Source organism: Heteronotia binoei, chromosome 16 (assembly GCF_032191835.1).
Source record: "Heteronotia binoei isolate CCM8104 ecotype False Entrance Well chromosome 16, APGP_CSIRO_Hbin_v1, whole genome shotgun sequence".
NCBI lineage: Eukaryota > Metazoa > Chordata > Lepidosauria > Squamata > Gekkonidae > Heteronotia > Heteronotia binoei.
This window is the reverse complement of record NC_083238.1, coordinates 61,337,492-61,357,247: the sequence shown is the minus strand read 5'-3', so window position 1 is coordinate 61,357,247 and position 19,756 is coordinate 61,337,492. Positions and strand designations below refer to the sequence as shown.

The following is a 19,756-nucleotide window of genomic DNA, read 5'->3' as shown; positions in this document are numbered from 1 at the left end:
TCCCCTCAAACTTATGAGAAAATGAGAAACTCAAACGTATGTCAATGAGAAAAATCTAGCTCTTCATTTCTTTCACGCAAACAACACAAAATCATGCAGAGAGGGGTTTTCCTCCGACTTCATTCATGCATTCTATTTTGCAATGCAGTCTCTATATTTCTTTTGCCTACCCCCTTCAAAAAGTCTCATTTGGGTGAAGACTGAAATATGCTCCTTGTTGAGTCTTTCTCCAGATCAAGATTTGCGTGCACGCTTCTTTGCTCCTTGTTCCAAAGAAAACAACATGGCTCCTCATGGAATGAGGGGATGGGCGTTCCCCGGGAGAACATCTTCCAATCTGAATTTCATTTTGGTGTGCTCTGTTGTAAATACCAGCTTGCTCCTTTGAAATATTTGCTCTGAGCTGATGGGACAGCTTGGCATTGTCTTTCCTTGCCGCAGCGCCACCAGGGTATCGGTAGCATATTACCGAGATCCCCTTGCATAATGCAGCTGCTGCTAATTTCATGTAGGCCTCGCACCGAGATCTCCCTTTCAACACAGCGCGGCAGCCGTGTGGGGTCAGCCGATGCGGCTTGTCGGCTTTTTCCCCGAGACTGACAGACTTCCTACTGGGTCAGCGGCGTCTGTGGATTAGAGCTTAGGCAAAGAAGCTGCAGCCCAGAATTTTCTGAAATGGTTAAGCCGAGCGTGTCAGTGAGGTTGGGGAATGCGAGCGATACATTACCCAAAGTGTTTGCCACGCTCCAGAGCTGGACTCCCCAGATGCGGATTTAGGGATGAGAAAAAGAAAAGACGAGGTTTCCACTTGTGCCGGAGGCCCCATCTTGGATTTCTGTGAATCTAATTAGAGTTGCAGCTCAGAGTTGGGAGATTCCTGGAGATTTGAGGCTGGGCCTTGAGGAATGGGAGGCTTAGGGCGGGAAGAGACCTCCATGGAGTGTAATGCCACCCCCCAAAGAAGCTATTTTCTCAGTCATCTGGGAATCCCGCCAGCCCCCTTTTGAAGCTGTCTATGCTTTTGCCGTCACCACCTCCTATGGCAGTGAGTGCCACCTGCATTTTGACGGGTTGGAACATGGGGAGGTGCTTCTTGTTAACAGGATGATCTTCTGGACAACCTCAGAATTTGTGTTGGTAGGTTTTCAAACCCCACTTGGAGGATGGAAAGCTGATGAATCCTGCTGGTTGTGGAATTGATAATGAACAAAGACACACAAGATGTGTCTAGAGAGTTCAGGAACATCACTTCATGGAGTACACAAATGCATACATATATATATATGAAGGATTTTAAGAAGGATATAGACAAGCTGGAACGGGTCCAGAGGAGGGCAACACAGATGGTGAGGGGTCTGGAGATCAAGTACTATGAAGGAAGGTTGAAGGAGCTGGGCATGTTTAGCCTGGAGAGGAGGCGACTGAGAGGTGATAGGATCACCATCTTCAAGTCCTTGAAGGACTGTCATCTAGAGGATGGGGTGGAATTGTTTTCTGTGGCCTCAGAAGGTAGGACCAGAACCAGTGGGTTGAAATTAAATCAAAAAGAGTTTCCAGTTCAACATTAGGAAGAACTTCCTGACCGTTAGAGGAATTCCTCAGTGGAACAGGCTTCCTCCTTGGGAGGTGGTGGGCTCTCCTTCCTCAGAGGTTTTTAAACAGAGGCTAGATGACCATCTGACAGCAATGAGGATCCTGTCAATGTTGAGGGGGCGGTATTTGTGAATTTCCTGCATTGTGCAGGGAGCTGGACTAGATGACCCTGGAGGTCCCTTCCAACTCTGATTCTATGACATGGCTAGACAAAAGGGAGGAGTGTTTCAGGGTCTGAGGAAAACTTCCTAAACCACTTTGGTCCAACCAGCAGAAGGTGGCACACTTCAGTGGGCAACTGAAAGAGTCTGCAGCAGATCATTAAGATGGCTAGCTGAAAGAAGAAATGGTTTTTGGCAGGGCAAATGCTTTCTTTGGCACAGGCCAATGGAGCAGATTCTCCAACATGGCCACATTCAGAAAAAGAAAGAGAGAAAACTATGTTAGATGCTTTGCTTTTACTGGCGAAACATCGCTCAACGAACAATACGAATATTTCACACTGAGCGCAAAGTTCTATTAGGTGAAATGGAGAGACAGCCAGTTGAAACTATAGGTTGTCCTCTGGCCAGGTGGTTTTGTGATCAGACTCCCAACGCAAATTCTGAGGTTGTCCAGAAGATCGTCCTGTTAAAAAGATGTTCCAGCCCGTCAAAATGTAGGTGGAATTCACTGCCACAGGAGGTGGCGATGGCTAAAGCATAGACAGCTTCAAAAGGGGGCTGGATGAACATATCGAGCAGAAGTCCATAAGTGGCTCTTAGCCTCAAGCAGGCCTTAAATTCAGCAGGATCTCACAGGAGCACAGCTCCTAAACCTTTCTGATGCCCTCCCTCCTCTTTCCCATCTACCTTGTCCATTGAATGGTAGGTGCAGCTACATAACAATCCCTGGATTAAGAGAGAGGGCAACCAGGCAGCCATCAGGGGCTCTGCCACACCCCCAGCAGCCCTCATTAACCCCTGGAGAAGACTTCACCCCACCCTTTCTCCACATCCTATGTGATTTGGGTGGTGGGTGACTGGCTGGCCATTTGACTATGGGGGGGGAGCCAAGGAGAGCCCCAGGTGAGCGAGGCCTGCTTGGCCTGGCTGGATCTCTAGCCAACCCAAGCAGGCCTCACTCACCAAGGGCTCTCCTTTCTCATGTCCGGTTGCTTTTGGCTGGTGGGAGTGTGGCATTTGCTAATGAATTATACTAATAAACTCTACCACCTATTTGTCTACAAAGAAACCTCTGGCTGCAATGTATAGATTGAACACTGTCTTGGGCAGTGAAGTTCACTCATGCTTGGGAGGGGAGCAACAGTGGGAGGGTTTCTGGAGTTCTGGCCCCACTGGTGGACCTCCTGATGGTTTGGTGGTGATGTTGTTTTTTGGTCACTGTGCAATACAGAGTGTTGGACTGGATGGGCCATTGGTCTGATCCAACATGGCTCACATTCTTATATTTGGGGCAGTGATATTCTGTGTTCTTGTTACTTGAGAAGCAATAGTGGGATTCTGGAATTCTGGTCCATCTGGTGGACTTCCTGATGGCCCCTGGGTTTTGACTACTGTGTGAGACAGAGCATTGTCATATGTTCTTATCTTCTAGGTGTGGAGTCATTCAAGGCCCCTAGATTCTGACTCAGCCCACTGCCTCTGTCCAAATCTCTCATGCATTGTTCTGTTCCCTCTGTTGTAATCGATGGCGAATTGCACATTTGCCATGGCAAAGAAGGCAAATTCAATCCCAGGGGTGGCCAACGGTAGCTCTCCAGTTGTTTTTTGCCTACAACTCCCATCAGCCCCAACCATTGGCCATGCTGGCTGGGGCTGATGCAAGTTGTAGGCAAAAAACATCTGGAGAGCTACCGTTGGCCACCCCTGGGCTATAGCATCAAAAACACAGGACGTCACATCTCTGCTGTCTACTGCCTTGGTCAGGCCACACCTGGAATACTGTGTGCAGTTCTGGAGGCCTCACTTCAAAAAAAAGAAGTGGACAAAATTGAGCAGATGCAGAAGAGGGCCATGAGGATGACCAAGGGCCTGGAGGAAGAACCCTCTGAGGAAAGGCTGAGGAGGGCCTTGGGAATGTTCAGACTGGAGAAGAGGAGGTTGAGGGGGGACATGGTTGCTCTCTTTAAATATTTGAAAGGCTGTCAGTTAGAGGAGGGCAAGGAGCTGTTCCACTTGGCAGCCGAGGATAGGATCTGAAGCAATGGGCTCCAATTACAAGCAGAAGACTACCAGCTGGATATTGAGGGGGGAGGGATACGGTCAGAGTGGTTCAGAGGTGGAACCAGCTGCCTAGGAAGGTGGGGAGCTCCCCTTCATTGGCAGGCTTCAAAACACGGCTGGATGATTATTTGTCGGAGATGTTTTAGGCTGATCCTGCATGGAGCAGGGGGTTAGATAGATGGTCTGGATGGCTCCTTCCAACTCTAGGATTCTATGATTCTACATTACGAATGTGAAATAGCCAACCAGTACATTCTTTACCAGCTATAAAATCAAATGGCAGTACCCAGTGTTTTTGCCAACTAGTTTGCATTGAATTTGAAATGTCAGCTATTCCAGCTTTCCCATTGAGAGCCAGGCAGTATTGAATTCTATGAGCTGTTTGCCTCTTGCGCCCCTTCCAAGCCGTAATTTTCCAGCAGTGAAAAATTATTTCCCCCCCGCTCCACTTACACACACCAATAAAGTGGGGATAAATGGATGGAATTTGGTTTTCATCTTAATCACAAAAAAGGTATTTTTAAAGCTTCCAAAATTATGACATCACATGGTAATTAGAAAGCAATTGAAATACATTTAAAGAACAATTATGTCGCATTTGCCTCACTGCTAATTGGAGCTTCAGCTGTTTCCTGGCATCCTTTTTTTTATTATTCGGAATAGTGACTGTGGTACTTTTTATCATTGCATGGCCAAACAACAACAAAAAAGTAGTACTTAAAAACAGTTTAAACATCCGTAGAGATTAAAAGTACCTTGCTTTAGTATTTTGTTTACAGGAAGAACAACAGGAAACTTCTTTAAAAATGGTGTCATGGGTCTCACTGCCCTGTTAGATCAGACCAGTGAGGGTCCATCCAGTCCAGCATCCTCTCACACACAGTGGCCAACCAGCTCCTCTGGAGGGCCAACAACAGGGCATAAAGGCCAAGGCCTTCATAAGAACATCAGAAGAGCCCTGTGGATCAGACCACTGAGGGTCCATCTAGTCCAGCCTCCTGTCTCACACAGTGGCCAACCAGTTCCTCTGGAGGGCCAACAACAGGGCAGAGAGGCTGAAGCCTTCCCCTGAGAAGAACATCAGAAGAGCCCTCCTGGATCAGACCAGGGAGGGTCCATCTGGTCCAGCCTTCTGTCTCACACAGTGGCCAACCAGTTCCTCTGAAGGGCCAACCACAGGGCATAAAGGCCAAGGCCTTCATAAGAGTGTCAGAAGAGCCCTGCTGGATCAGACTAGTGGTCCATCTAGTTCAGCATCCTGTCTCCAGTTCCTCTGGAGGGCCAACAACAGGGCATGGAGGCCTGAAGTTGCCTCCTGGTTTTAGGATTCAAAGGATTCATGGCTCTGAATGCGGAGGTCCCCTCAATCACTATGGCTAATAGCCATTGATAGACTTCTCTTCCGTGAGAACATAAGAAGAGCTCTACTGAATTAGACCAGTGGTCCCACTAGTCTACCATCCGGTCGCACACAGTGGCCAGCCAGTTCCTCTGGAGGTCTAAAAACAGAGCAGAGAGGCTGAGACTAAGACCTTCCCCTGATGTTGCCTTCTGGAACTGGGATTCAGAGGGTTGACTACCTCTGAATGTGGAGGTGTCCCCTCAGTCATAGCTAGTAGCCTCATGAAAAGTCATACCTTGCTACAAATTTTGTTAGTCTTTAATGTGCTTCTGGACTCTTGCCCTTTCTACTGCTACAGACAGACTGACACAGCTACCCATCTTGATCTAGTAGCACTGATTGACCTATCCTCCGTGAATCTATCCAATCCTCTTTTACAAATAAGAATCCCTGAAGCTGGGAGGAGATGGAGTTGAAAACCTGGGGAAGGGGGAGAAATAAAACCCAGGTGAGGAAAGGGCTCTTCACTCCTCACTGCCACACCTCTGTTGTTTTCAATAGTGGGTTCCCGCCTCTTCTTCCTCCATGGTTGAGGCAGTTCCATGACTAGGGTGGCCAAGTCCCCCGCATCCTCCAGCGGTACAATAGAGTTTTCCTCCCAAATTGCTAGAGCGTCCGGGAAAACAATAGCGTTTTCCCGGACACTCTTAGAGCAGCTGGCACGCGATATCATTGGCGAGATGACGTCACTTCTGAGTGACATGGGGGGGGAGGATCCCCCTGCTGGCTCAATGTGGGCTGGCGGGTTGGGAACCTCCAGGAGGGGAGAACCCCTGCCCAGCTTGGGAACTCGGCAGTCCTATCCATGACGTCTGACCTTCACCTCTAGTTTGGCCCAAGGAAAAGAAAAGCATTTGGAGAGAAAGGGACTCCTAAGGAGGAAGGGGCTATTGCCTAATGGGCTTAAGAAGGTAAAATACAGGGCTGGCCCTGCCTCCAGGCAAACTAGGCAATTGCTTAGGGCACCAGCCTTCTGGGGGCACCAAATTGGGCACCCCCATGTGACTCAGCGCAGGGGGGGGGGCGGGTTGCCGGAAGTTAGTTTCACCAGACAGTCTAGGGCTGGTATTACTATATGTACCTGAGCCATCCTGGACCCTGCAGGCTCCCCATCACAACTGGCACTGCAATCCCAACCCTGTGTCTGGGCAGCAACAGAACAGAATTGTCTGGAAGAAATTCAGAAAATCCAATCAGTGAGGCGCTTTTCTTTTCCAAATGCTTTGCTCAAGTCAGCACGTGTGGCCAGGTCTGATCTGAACTTTAGGAGAGTCCTGCTAATCAGACCAAAAGCTCATCCAGTCTAGCATTCTAGTTCCGCAGTGGCCCCCAGGCATCCCATGAGCAGGAAGACGTCAAGAGCATCCATGTTTGGTTCTACCGTTCAGACAGAGTCATATTTGCAGAGACCAAATAAAAGCAGTCTCTACACTTCGGTTCCTTAAGGAATAATCTGAAAGCAGGAACAAAAGGTTCATGTCAAGCAAGGAATGCATAACACTTTAAATACTCCCTCTAAGATGTGGAGTCTTGTGAGCAAAAATTATTTTTTTGTGAGCTACTGGCATTAAAGTTGTGAGCTACTGCATAAATCCGTTTGCTCTGGGGGCATTTTTCCTGAGCGAAGCCAAAAATCTGTGAGCTGCAGGCTAAAAAACTTTGAGCTAGCTCACACTAACTCAGCTTAGAGGGAACACTGACCAATATTCCTGGGCTTACATACCTGTTACATTTGTTTAGAAATCTGCCCTGAGTCAAACATGAGCCAGATTTGAGAAGCAGCCAAGAGACAACAAGATTTTTTGTGGTCAGTAAAATGAGTCCCCAGCTTGCTGGAGGGAAAGTGTAAAAGACTGGGGAAGGCAATGGCAAAGCACCCTGTAAAAAGTGTGCCGTGAAAACGTTGTGAAAGCAGCGTCATCCCAGAGTCGGAGCTTGCACAGGGGACCATCCCTTTTTTCTAAGCTTTCAAGAGTCAAGCTCTCAGATTTTTAAAAAAAATGTTATTATATTTTTCAAATTTATATTTCACCCTCCCTGCAGGTGGGCTCAGGGCGGGGAGGGTGGATTACAGACAAATAGTTAAGCCATTCGGCATTCACGACAGTATGTCGATCAATAAATAACTAAAACCCTTTAAAACAAAGAAGTTTAAAAACAAATTGCACCAGATGTCACAGGCGTGATCTCCCAAACTTGTGCCCCTAACTGAGACTCTCAGAAGCGTATACCTCGAAAGTCTAGTTTTCCCTCTAAGGTTTTATGAGACTCGATTTTAGCTGTTCCACCGAAGACCAACACAGCTACCCTCGGGGTTTGTGAAGCAGTAGAGAAGATTGTGACCACTCTGAGACTCTGTGATTCAGAATATAGAGCGGGATATAAATCCAAAATCTTCTACTTATGGGCACAGGGCATATCAATCCCTTTCCTCCCTCTTTAGAGCCGAGGGGCCATCATAGGTGCATCCTATTTGATTCTCGGTTCTGCATTCTTTAATGCGAAAAATCTGATCTTCTGCCTGTCCATCCTTCTGGGCCCAAGAAAAGCCTCACACCTCGAATCTGGCTTTTCTGAAGCATTGTGCAGTCAGACCCTCTAGCCTTTGAGTTCACACAATGTTGCTTTTGAACCCTTTTCCACTGGAGTTTTTTCTGTGCGGAAAAAGGGCTGCGTTTGGCCGGTGTTGAACGCACTTCGCTGATCTGTGCATGCTTTCCCCTCATTGGTTCATAGAGTTCATGTGACTGATTTCCATTCATTTGACCTCTTACTATAGCCATCATTCCATTTTTCTTTCCTATCAGAGTGAAATTGGACCCAGCCCTCCTCCTGCCTACACCCCCATGTCAGGAGTAAGTATTTCACATTCAATCTTCATCGCTGAGGGATTCTGTTTGTTTGCCTGAATGTGTCTTTTCTCCATAATTTTTACCCTGCCTCTCACCATCTAGCGCCAGAAGGGACTGTAGTCTAAGGCAAACGAGTCAGACCCACAAACAGATTGCTCCAAGACAGGGTTCCTCAACACGGTGGAGAGTGGGGGGCCAGATAGGGGGGGCCATTGCAGTGACCGTTTCCTCTCCTACCACAGGTGTGTGTGTGCAGATAAATCAGCAATTGAATAGTGGTATATCAAAAATACAATATCTGTATTGCAATGTGTATACCAGCTTCTCTGAATTCTTAGCTTTCCTTTTTTTTAAAAAAAAAGTAAGTCTGTAGCTCAGGAGTCCCCAATCTTTTTAAGCTTGTGGGCACTTTTGGTATTCTGACTAAGGGCAGTGGGTGCCATAACAAAATGGCTGCTCCAGGAGGCGGTGCCACCCACATAACATCGGGGATTGAGGTGATATAAAACTCTGATAGTAACTCTTCAACATTTCAAACAGAAGCTCTGTTATAATAGGATGCCTTTCAGTCTGCACAGCCAATCAGAAGCCCTGCTGGGGTAGAGCCTTGCCTAGCCCTGCCCATATAGTAAAACCCCTGCCCTAGGAGATAAGCCATTCCATTTTTATCATCTTTGCATCTCCAGCTCATGTAGGCTTGCCAATCCCCAGGTCCCAGCAGGGGTTCTTCCGCTTTCCCAGGCTCCTTCCTGCTCCCAGTCAGCTGGCCGGCGGGGGGAAACCCCGCCCCCAGAGGACCATGTGCCTTTCACCTCCGGAGGCTTCAGTCTCCGATTGAAAGGCTTCCTCTTGGGATGGGGTGTCTGTGTTACTTTGAAAAAGTTGGCAGCAACTCGTAAGTAGGGAGGCCAATCCCTCCCTTCAGAGTAGCCAGAAACAGGGGTGGGGGGAGGGAAACGTCTGCTGAGCACTTCATTATTCCCTATGTGGAGATCGATTCTCATAGGGTATAATGGGGAATTGATCTGGAGGTTTCAGGGGCTCTGGGGGAGCTGTATTTGAGGTAGAGGCACCAAATTTTCAATATAGTATCTAGTTCCCCTCCCCAAAGTACTTCCCAAGTTTCAAAAAGATTGGACCAGGGGGGTCCAATTCTATGAGCCCCCCAAAAAGGTGCCCCTATCCTTCATTATTTCCTGTGGAAGGAAGACATTTAAAAAGGTGTGCTGTCCCTTTAAATGTGATGGCCAGAACTCCCTTGGAGTTCAATTATGCTTGTCACACCCTAGTTCCTGGCTCCACCCCAATGTCTCCTGGCTCCACCCCCAAAGTCCCCAGATATTTCTTGAATTGGACTGGGCAACCCTAAGCATTCTAACCCTAACACACAACATTCAGCATCTCTGTTTACACTCTCACTGCCATATTCTCCTCTCTCATATGCAGCATAAACGTGCCGTCTGTATCCATATAATGTTTAATGCTTGGAAGGGCTTAAAGATGTGGGCACTTTTGGAATTCTGACTAAGGGCGGCGGGCGCCTTAACAAAATGGCTGCTACAGAAAGCCGAGCCAATGCGAGTCGAACTCAGAGAAAACCCAGGCGGAGGTTCAAGTGTGGAAAGGGCCTAAGATCCCAACACCCAGCAATAAAATCTGCACAAATCCTGTATTCACAATGTTTCAATTTAGGGAATGAAAGGTTGCAAACATGTATGCCAGGGGTGGCCAACAGTAGCTCTCCAGATGTTTGCCTACAACTCCCATCAGCCCCAGCCAGCATGGCCAATGGCTGGGGCTGATGGGAGCTGTAGGCAAAGAAATCTGGGGTGTAGCCAGACATACCATTAGTGGCGATACAGCTCCGTCTCGCTGACGGATTAAATGTGTTCGTTCAGACATCCACATCTGGCAATCGAGCGTATTCCAGTGTCATCCTGGCTTGCCACGCATCTATGGCGCATTAATTTGACAGCACATAAAGTCCGGTCCTTTTTCAAAAAAGCTGCACAAGATCGGCTTCTTCCTGTTTGGACAGCTCACGTGTGATACTGCCTCTCACCTTAAAAAAAAAAAAAAAAAAAGCCCCAGCAGACATGCGCATTGCCAGATCATCCGGGAATCTGAGGTGACGCTTCTGCTTCTCCAATCAACACAGGATCGGGGGGGGGGGGGGGGCGTTATCCCACTATTTAGAACAGGAAAAAGTCTCTTTTTTTCAATGTGGAGGATTTCTGGAAACTCCCCCCCTCCCCGAAGTAACGTTTGATTTCCCACCTCCAAACATTTGGGCGCATGTTCAATGGACCCCCCCCCCCTCCCAGAAATCACCACCTGATCACGCATGCTCCAAGAAAAGAGTGTGATAGTTTTGGATGTCTGAACGCTCAACAACAGAATGAGTCGCATTCTTGGATGCTCGTCTGAACGGCCCTGCATCGAATCAATATTCAGCTGTTCAAATTTGAGTGCTACACACACGCTTTTAATGTGAGGTGTGACCGCACCCCTGGAGAGCTACCATTGGCCACCCCTGATTATGCAATCCATAGCCTGATACAACACCAACAAGAGATCCACAGAATTGGATTTGCTCCAGTATTCCCTCTAAGCCAGGTTAGCGTGAGCTAGCTCACAGATTTTTAGCCTCCAGTGTGCACATTTTTGTCTTAGCTCAGGAAGGATGATCGCAGAGCACACAAATTATGCAGTAGCTCACAAAGTAGAATTCCTGCTCACAAGACTCTGCAGCTTAGAGGGACACTGCTTGCCACGTAAAGTATGGAAGGTGGCTAATAGAATATGAACATGCTTTGGCAGTTGGGCAGACCTGTTATTAATGGGGCAAGCTATTGTGCAGACCCGTTGTTGAAATTCTGACCCACGATGGCGTGAGACAGTGATCGGTTTGAACTCAGAGCCACGATTTTCTTAACCACTACATTCAACCCAGGGTAGATGTTGCCACTAAAGTAGCAATTTGAACTCAGTCTCCTGATGCTTGTATTGTTCGGGCAACTCCGTTCCAGCACCAAGCTTCAGAAAATAGGAAGAGCCTTGCTGGATCAGACCAGTCTAGTCCCGCATCCTATTTCATGTGGCGGCCAATCAGGGACCTTGGAGGGCCAGCAAAGGAGGCAGGGTGGACGAGGTCATCCCCTGAAGCTGTTCCTTGGCACCAGCACTTAAAAGTGTCACTGCCTCTAAATGTGGAAGTTTCTTTTCATCATACCTTTTATTGGCATACTCAGGCATAACGTGAAATAAGAAGAAGAATTGCAGTTTTATACCCCATCCTTCTCTCTGAATCAGGGACTCAGAGCACCTCACAATCTCCTTTATCTTCCTCCCCCACAACAGACACCCTGTGAGGTAGGTGGGACTGACAGAGCTCTCACAGCAGCTGCCCTTTCAAGGACAGAGCGGCTCACAATCTCCTTCATCTTCCTCCCCCACAACAGACACCCTGTGAGGTGGGTGGGGCTGGAGAGGGCTCTCCCAGCAGCTGCCCTTTCAAGGACAACCTCTGCCAGAGCTCTGGCTGACCCAAGGCCATTCCAGCAGCTGCAAGTGGAGGAGTGGGGAATCAAACCCGGGTCTCCCAGCTAAGAGCCCACGCACTTAACCACTACACCAAACTGGCTCTCAAGGACAGACAAGATATAGAAATGAGGACAGACAAGATATAGAATCTGAGGTTAAGAACAATAAGCTAATAAAATTTATAGTGAAACATGACCCATGTAGATTTTAATGGATTCCTCCAGAAATTTACTAACAGCCCTTGTGATTTCTATTTCATTATCTTTCAGTAAGCGGCGGTAGTCAATCCCATTCGCTAGGTTACAGGGAAGGAGAGCAAGATTTCCAAACAGTTCTCTCCAGGGATTATAACTGACAGTCCAGCAATATATGTTGGATGGAATCTGGGCTGTTCACCCCACTAGGACAGACCCTCTCACTGGATGGGATTTGGAGGAATCTGCCATAAAAAAACATTTGGAGGAAGAGCATTCATCCTTGCTAACATAAACGCTCTCCGTTGCTGGGGGCTTTCTAGATCACATAAATAGTTGGCCATTTTTCCAATGGTTTGGGCAAAACCAAGTGCCACCGGGGAGCATGTATAATATTAAACAGGACATAACTTATATATTTATTACTTTAAATTTCTATCCCGCCCTCTCCGCAAGCGGACTCAGGGCAGCTTAGTGTGGTTTGCAGCAAGATGCAGCTTTATTTATTTTTATTTATTTATTCCGGGATTTATATCCCGCCCTTCCCACGAGTGGCTCAGGGCAGCTTACAACAAACAATAAAACAATAAAATCGGAACAACGTAATTACATTTAAAATCAAGCATTTAAAAACCTAAAAACCTTAAAAAATTTTAGCATTAAAACTATACAGTAATCACAGAGATCTAGAAAGCTACATTTATCCAGTCAGGCGTAGGCTAACCGGAAGAGGGTTGTCTTACAGGCCCTGCGGAACTGAGTAAGATCCCGCAGGGCCCTCACCTCTTCCGGTAGCTGGTTCCACCACATAGGGGCCATTGTAGAAAAGGCCCTGTCTCTAGTTGTCTTGAGACGCACTTCCTTGGGCCCGGGGATGTTGAGAAGATTTTGAGTCCCAGACCTCAGTACTCTCTGGGGAACGTGTGGGGAGAGACGGTCCCTCAGGTAGGCAGGTCCCAGGCCATATAGGGCTTTAAAGGTAATGACCAGCACCTTGTACCAGACCCGGTATGTTATTGGGAGCCAGTGCAGAGCCCGAAGACCCGGCCGAATGTGCCCCCATCTTGGGAGGCCCAGTAACAGCCGGGCCGCGGCATTCTGCACCAGCTGCAATTTCCGGGTCCGGCACAGGGGCAGCCCCATGTAGAGGGCATTGCAGTAATCCAACCTGGAGGTGACCGTAGCATGGATCACTGTTGCTAGGTCGTCGGGGTCCAGGAAGGGGGCCAACTGCCTTGCCCGTCTAAGATGAAAAAACGCGGACTTGGCAGTGGTCGCTATCTGAGCCTCCATCTTCAGGGACGGCTCCAGTGACACCCCCAGGCTTCTGACCCTGTCCGCTGGCCTCAGCGGTACACTGCCAAAAGCTGGCAGGGGGATTCCCCCCCCCCCCGGACCCCGACGGCCCAAACAAAGGACCTCTGTCTTCGCAGGATTCAGTGTCAGTCCACTCAGTCTGAGCCACTCAGCCAGCTGGGGAAGATCTGACTCCTAAAGTTTTTTATATTGTTTTATCTTCTCCAGACAAATCCTCCTGGTCATTTTTTTCTGTTTTTTAAAACAAGACTGCCTGCTGACATTTTTCTGGGGGGTTTCGCTGAAGATACGGAAGCCAAGACCTGTTAAATGAACTCTTAATGTGCGCTTATTAGCCTCCAGTTGTCTTCTCTACTGGAAGTTTCTTTTAGTCCCTGTGACGGGCAGCCATGATAGGCCTCTCTTCCATGAAACTGTCCAGTCCTTTTTTAAAACCTTCTGTGTTGCAGCCATCACGATGTCCATTGACTGTGAATTCCACAGTTTAACTACCATTTGAGTGTAGAAGTCTGTCCTTTGCTGGGTGCCTCTATTGGGAAAGAACCAGGGCTATTTTTTGGTAGCAGGAGCTCCTCTGCATATTCGGCCACACCCCCTGATGTAGCCAATCCTCTAAAAGCTTACAGGGCTCTTAGTACAGGGCCTACTGTAAGCTCCAGGGGTATTGGCTATATTAGGGGTTTGTGGCCTAATATGCAAAGAAGTTCCTGCTACAAAAAAGCTGTGGGGAGAACAGTCATATTCCTTGCCCTTCTCCACCCATTTACCTGAAAGGTGGGCAGAGGAGACCCTCTCAGCATCGATAGACCTACTGGTCAGTTTACGAACCACCAGGCCTCTTCTTCTAGCAGGAGCTCCTCTGCATATTAGGCCACACCCACCTGATGTAGCCAATCCTTCAGGAGCTTACAGGAATCTTAGTACAGGGCCTACTGTAAGCTCCAGGAGGATAGGCTACATCAGGGAGGTGTGGCCCTGGGGTGGAATTTTAACAGGAGCATCAAGGCTTGAGGTCCCCACCAGCTCCCTGGTCCTTAATTCCCTTCTGAATCTGCAAAGAGCAAAAGGCCGCTGTTGTCAATTAGACGTTGGTTGAATTCCCAGCACTGAGTGTGTAACAGGCCCATTGCCAAAGTAGGACTAGAAGCAAACAGTTTCTACTTGACCGTTTTTGGTGCAACCAGTAATCTTGGGACTGGGAAGGTTGCCACTGTAAGTTGCGACCGGAATGAGCGTAAAGTGTAAGTCCCTTCCTCATTGGTTGGATGGCATCACGTGGAACGGCCATTTTCTTTTATTTACCTTATTTGTTATTTATTCAAAATGTTTTTGTGCCACCTGACCACCTGGTCTAGGTTCCCAAGGTGGTGAACATGAGAAAGAAAACCTGAACATTTGAACAAGCATAGCCATGGAGTTTGCGTCAAGCACAATAGGGTGTTTTGATGAGGACATTGCAGCCCGGAGAAAACATGCAAGGAACTGAGAGGATTGGGGAAAACACTTCCTGTATGAATAGCAAAATTTCTAGCAGTGGTGATTAATGGTCTCTGTATATCCCTGTGTTGCCATTGAGTTCTTCTAAAGTGAAGCTTTAGAGCAGGGGTGTCAAACTCATTTTATTATGACAGCCAAATCTGATATAAATAAGACTTTTTGGGGCCGGGCTGAGCCATTTCGGGCCAGGCCTTGTGTATACCTGTTTAACAATAGGCAGCAGAGATAAAAACTGTAAAGGACACAAGCAAAATTAAAGGTTTTTTTTTTAAAAAAAACTTAAAACAGGCTTAAAATGTTAGCACTCGTTGGTCTTAAAGGTGCTCTCTTTGTATCTCTCCCATGGGATCCAGGGAAGTGGGCAAAAGAAGCTCTGGCTCTTTCCTTCCTTCCCCAAGGTACTGGGGGAGAGCCTCAGCCAGTAGAAGGAAGAGAGGCTTGGCTCAGTAGCTCTGCTGAGCAACTGAGGGAGCCTGGCAAAGCAAGCTATTTCTCCCCAAGGGAGAAGTCTCAGCCAATGGAGAAAATAGAGGTTTTGCTCTGTAACTCCTGCGTGATTCAGCAAGCCTTGCAAAACAAGCTGTTATGCAGAAGGAAGTAAGAAAGAGAGAGAAGAAATCAGGTGATAGCCAATTGCTCGGGGGCCTAATAGGAGCCCTCCAGGGGCCTGATTCAGCCCTTGGGGGCCGCATGTTTGACACCCCTGGTTTAGAGGGTTTTGGTTGGTCAGAAAACCTGCGGAGTTTCCATGAGAGCAAACTGTTTTCATAAGATTGGAAAAAGTTGGGAGGAATGGCTCTACATTTTGCATTTTTACTTCAGGCTCTCTTGACATGGCCAGCATTTTGTGCTGTATGCCATAGGTTTTCTCTTGGCACAGAGATGTGTATGCTGATAATTAAATCAAGAATGGAAGCCTTGATTTTCGCAGTCACAAAAGACAGCTCTTAAAAAGCAAATTTCAGTTTTTGAAATCTAACACTAGTAATTAAAAAAAATTGTTTCAGTTAGAACCAGTGAAGCAAAGTGGTACCTGTGATATGTTGGACAGTTCTGGGGCAGTTACTCCATTGTTTGGAACAATGTTCTGCTTTGCAAGACACATACCCTGTTAAAACAAGTGGAATGTTACACACCACTTCCCTCCCACGCTCACAGAGAGCGGCCACGCTAACGTTGCCCTTTGCTCACTCCTTGTTTTTGTTTCTTATAGAACCAGTTTATCTACCGAGATGGTAGCTTGGCTACCGAACAAGGAATCCCTTTGCCATATCGGGCTGCTATCCCGAGCATCATGTCCGAACCCCGCCTTGCGCAAGGTGCTGCCGAGATCTGTGACGACACGTGCTGCAACGGCACCCTTCGGAAACAGGTGGCTTCAGTGGTGCAGGAAGAGAGTGTCGCTCAGAGGTACAGCGCTGACCCAACCGTTTTTGCACCAGAACGGGGGCCAAGAAATGAGCTTGACGAAGATGGGTACATGACTCCAATGCCGGAGAAGTCCAAAACAGGTATACGTCTAGCACTTGGTGCAATATAAGATGCTCGGGCTTGAATGAGAACCTCAGGGCTGTGTACGTATGCCAAAAAATACAATGCCCCAAAAATTGTTAAAAAAAAATCTAGTGAGCCAAGTCTGGCTGACAGATAAAGAAATCAAGTTGCATATATATATAGTATAGGGCAGGGGTGTCAAACATGCAGCCTGGGGGATGGATCAGGCTCCCAGAAGGGTCCTATCAGGCCTGCAAGCAAATCAAAAGTAGGTTTGCAGCTTACAGATACGCACTTGAACAACACCTGAACGGCATACTCAAGATTGCTACAGCATAGACATTGTCTCCAGTTTTTGATGCAGTAGTTCAAAGCAAGAGTTGTCAGTTCTCAGAGGCAGTTAAACAAAACATTACCAGAATGCTAATGTTTTAAGCATGTTTTAAATTTTTTTTAAAAATCTTTAATTGTGTGTGTCTGTGTCAGCTACCTGGCATTACATTTTGTGACACACGTGGCCCGGCCCGACAAGGCCTCATTTATGTCAGATCAAGCCCTCATAACAAATGAGCTTGACACCCCTGGTATAGGGTATTTGCAAAAAGAAAAGATCTGTATTCGGTTCTTGTATTTGGATAATTCGGTTCCTGTATTTGGATGTTTTTGCATTTTTCATCCTTGCTCGGCCAGCAACCAAATCCCTCCATTGATTTTATTTCTTTCTTTTTTTTATGAAAAGAATTTTATTGAACAAATTATTTCATTACAATCAACATTAAAAATATATCAGGGTATGATGTACAGGATTTTGTGGTGAAAGATCATTATTCATAAGATAAGTCATAACTGGAATCCAAGGTATCACAACTTTTTTTCTCAAAAGACTGAGAACAATTTGAAGAAGAATATGCCATTTTTGTTAAAATGAAATAATCCCATATTTTATCTTTCCAATTACTCAAAGATGGAGGATTTTTATCTTTCCATTTTGCTGCTAGTTCAGTTTTAGCTATGGATAACAGTATAGATAATAGCATCTCTTTTACTATTTTCTACCTCACAGTCAATCCAGCAATCAAGTGATATCTCCTTTAGGTGACCTGAAACTGTGGTTCTTTATTCTGTTTGCTTCTGCTGAAGTTTTTTCATAAGAGTATGACCATTTTTGAATGTTGGTTTGTTTATCTGCCCAGTCAGGCGTGGGAGGGAGCCTAGTAAACATCTCCCCCACGTGTGCTTCATTCTTGTGAAAAACAAGATCTACCCCATCTCTCCCAAACCATATAAGGCTCGTAATGGAGAGGGGAGAGAATTTCAGGGCTCTGTACATGTGTTGTTTTGGAACTACCAAGAAATGGAACTATTGATGAAAAGCTGTGAGTAGTTTTACTTCCATTCTGTTCTGTTGGAAAGGAAGGAACATTTATATAGTCCTGGGGAAGGCAATGGCAAACCACCCCGTAAAAAAAAGTCTGCCAAGAAGACATCCTGACGTGACATCACCCCATGGGTCGGTAATGATCCGGTGCTTGCACAGGGGACTACATTTTAAGAATTCTTGGGCAACTGAGTTGCAGCCATACACTGAGCACTCCTCAGGAGTAAGTTCCTACTCTCAGCTGGGACCTTTTTGCAATCTTCCAGATTCAGCTGATAGAAAATAAAAATGTTGAATGCATTTGGTGTTTGAGGAATATTAATTTCCATTGGTTAATTTTCCTTTTGTAATCTCCAGATCACCTGAATCCAGTGGAGGAGAACCCATTCGTGTCTCGACGGAAGAACGGTGATCTCCAAGCACTGGACAACCCAGAATACCACAATGGCCAAACTGGGCAACCCAAAGCGGAGGATGAGTATGTGAACGAGCCATTGTACCTCAACACATTTGCGAGCACCTTGGAGAACGCAGAGTACATGAAGAAGAATGGGCTTCCATTGCCAGAGAAGCCCCGGAAGGCCTTCGACAACCCTGGCTACTGGAATCACAGCTTGCCTCCCAGAAGCACCCTACAGCACCCAGACTACCTGCAGGAATACAGCACAAAATATTTTTACAAACAAAACGGAAGGATCCGGCCGATTGTGGCAGAGAACCCTGAATACCTCTCAGAGTTCTCCTTGAAGCCTGGCACAATGCTGCCTCCTCCACCTTACAGACACCGAAACACTGTTGTGTAATCCCGGAAGTATTTGAGAAGTAGAGAACCATACCAGCACTCTTTTCCCCTCTCCCCTTCCCCACCCGTTTTAAGCTCCCTTTCTCTTCCCTGTTTTCTTGCCAGTTCTTCCCTTTGGTTGACGTCTTTGAATGGAAGGACGCTTTTAACTCATTTTGTCTCAAGCATATGGGGAGAAAGGAAAGCAGAGAAGGAAAAGTCTGGCTGGCATTTCTCACTTTCCAAGCACCCAGAGGGCTCGGAGGTCAGCTGAGCCAACGAATACTAGTGGAAGCCCATGGCACTGTCGCCTGCCTGTCAAGTTAGTTCACAGTGCAGTGATTCAGCTCGGCTGCTGCCGGGAAAGTCACACCGTGTCAGTTTCTATCATCTGGGAGCTTCTTGAGAATTTCTGCAGATGGCGAGGCCATTTCCATGGAGGGGTGGGGGCAAAAAGGGCAACTTTTATAGCACAGGTGTAGATCCCATCATAATGGAGATTGAGAATCCTTTCCCATTTTTATTCTGCCACATAAATGAAGCGGCTAGGCCACCTCGCCATTCCCTCCTCCTTCACTCCGCCATCCGAGGAATCCTATTGAAGATCCTGTGACTCCTGCCTTTTATCGGTCATTCCTGCAGTCGTGAGCCCATTTCTGCCTGCTCAGACTTTGCTGCTTTGTGCATCTGTGGGCGATGTTACAGGTTTTATACAGGTCAATATGAAAACAGCCCTTTTTTGAACAGGAACATCCCAATTTCATGACAGCAGCAGCATAATTGCAGAGAAATGTCTCGTTTTTGAGGGCAAACCTCAAGAGATTTATACATATAGAGTCTCTTGGTCATGTTTTATACTTGTCGAGCAGAAAACACAGAAATTCTCCCCTCTGTTTCTGTTTTGGTTTATCAGCTGACGTTGGGAGGTGGAGACAACACTGAGGACTTGACAGAGGGGGAAAATTTATATTTTTTATTAAATCCACTGGTGTATTTTGAGATTTGGCCTGCTGCTAACAGAGACGAGATCGGGAGGGAAATTAGAAAGAAGGTACCGATCTGGGTAAAATACACTGGGCAGTTCACTGGAAGATTCGTTTGCACTTAAGTTATGGTTTTTAATTTTATTTTGTCCTCGCTTTGAACTATATCCTGGAATCTGAATGAAGCAATACGGAAGTGACCAGCAAACTAGAATAATGTAAAATGAATGATAATAGTAATAATAGTAATAATATATTAAAAAGATGACTGTGGAAATGCCAAAACAAAGTGAAATCAAGTCTTTGGGACCTTGTCCACCGGCTGCTTATGGGAACCGTGTTTGGAGCTGTTTCCTGAGGAGAAGCAGAGCCAGTTTGCACTGGGACAGTGTGGGGAAAAGGAAGTGTGAGCTTGACTTGGACTAGCCAATCCAGACTGTTGCAGAATGGCTGCTGAGACTTCTCAAGTACCAAGAAGAAACACTAGACAAAGTTTT

At 46.8% G+C, this 19,756-nt stretch overlaps 1 protein-coding gene across 1 annotated transcript in view; it reads left to right on the top strand.

Moving 5' to 3' along the window:
- The window catches only part of ERBB4 (erb-b2 receptor tyrosine kinase 4), a 535,358-nt gene extending 515,810 nt beyond the window's left edge, over positions 1–19,548 (top strand). The window contains exons 23-25 of the mRNA XM_060257067.1: positions 8,028–8,075; positions 15,837–16,134; positions 17,853–19,548. Coding sequence (XP_060113050.1) covers positions 8,028–8,075; positions 15,837–16,134; positions 17,853–18,298 — 792 coding nt within the window. The 3' untranslated portion in view covers positions 18,299–19,548. The remainder of the gene's footprint in view (positions 1–8,027; positions 8,076–15,836; positions 16,135–17,852) is intronic.
- Positions 19,549–19,756: the final 208 nt, after the last annotated feature.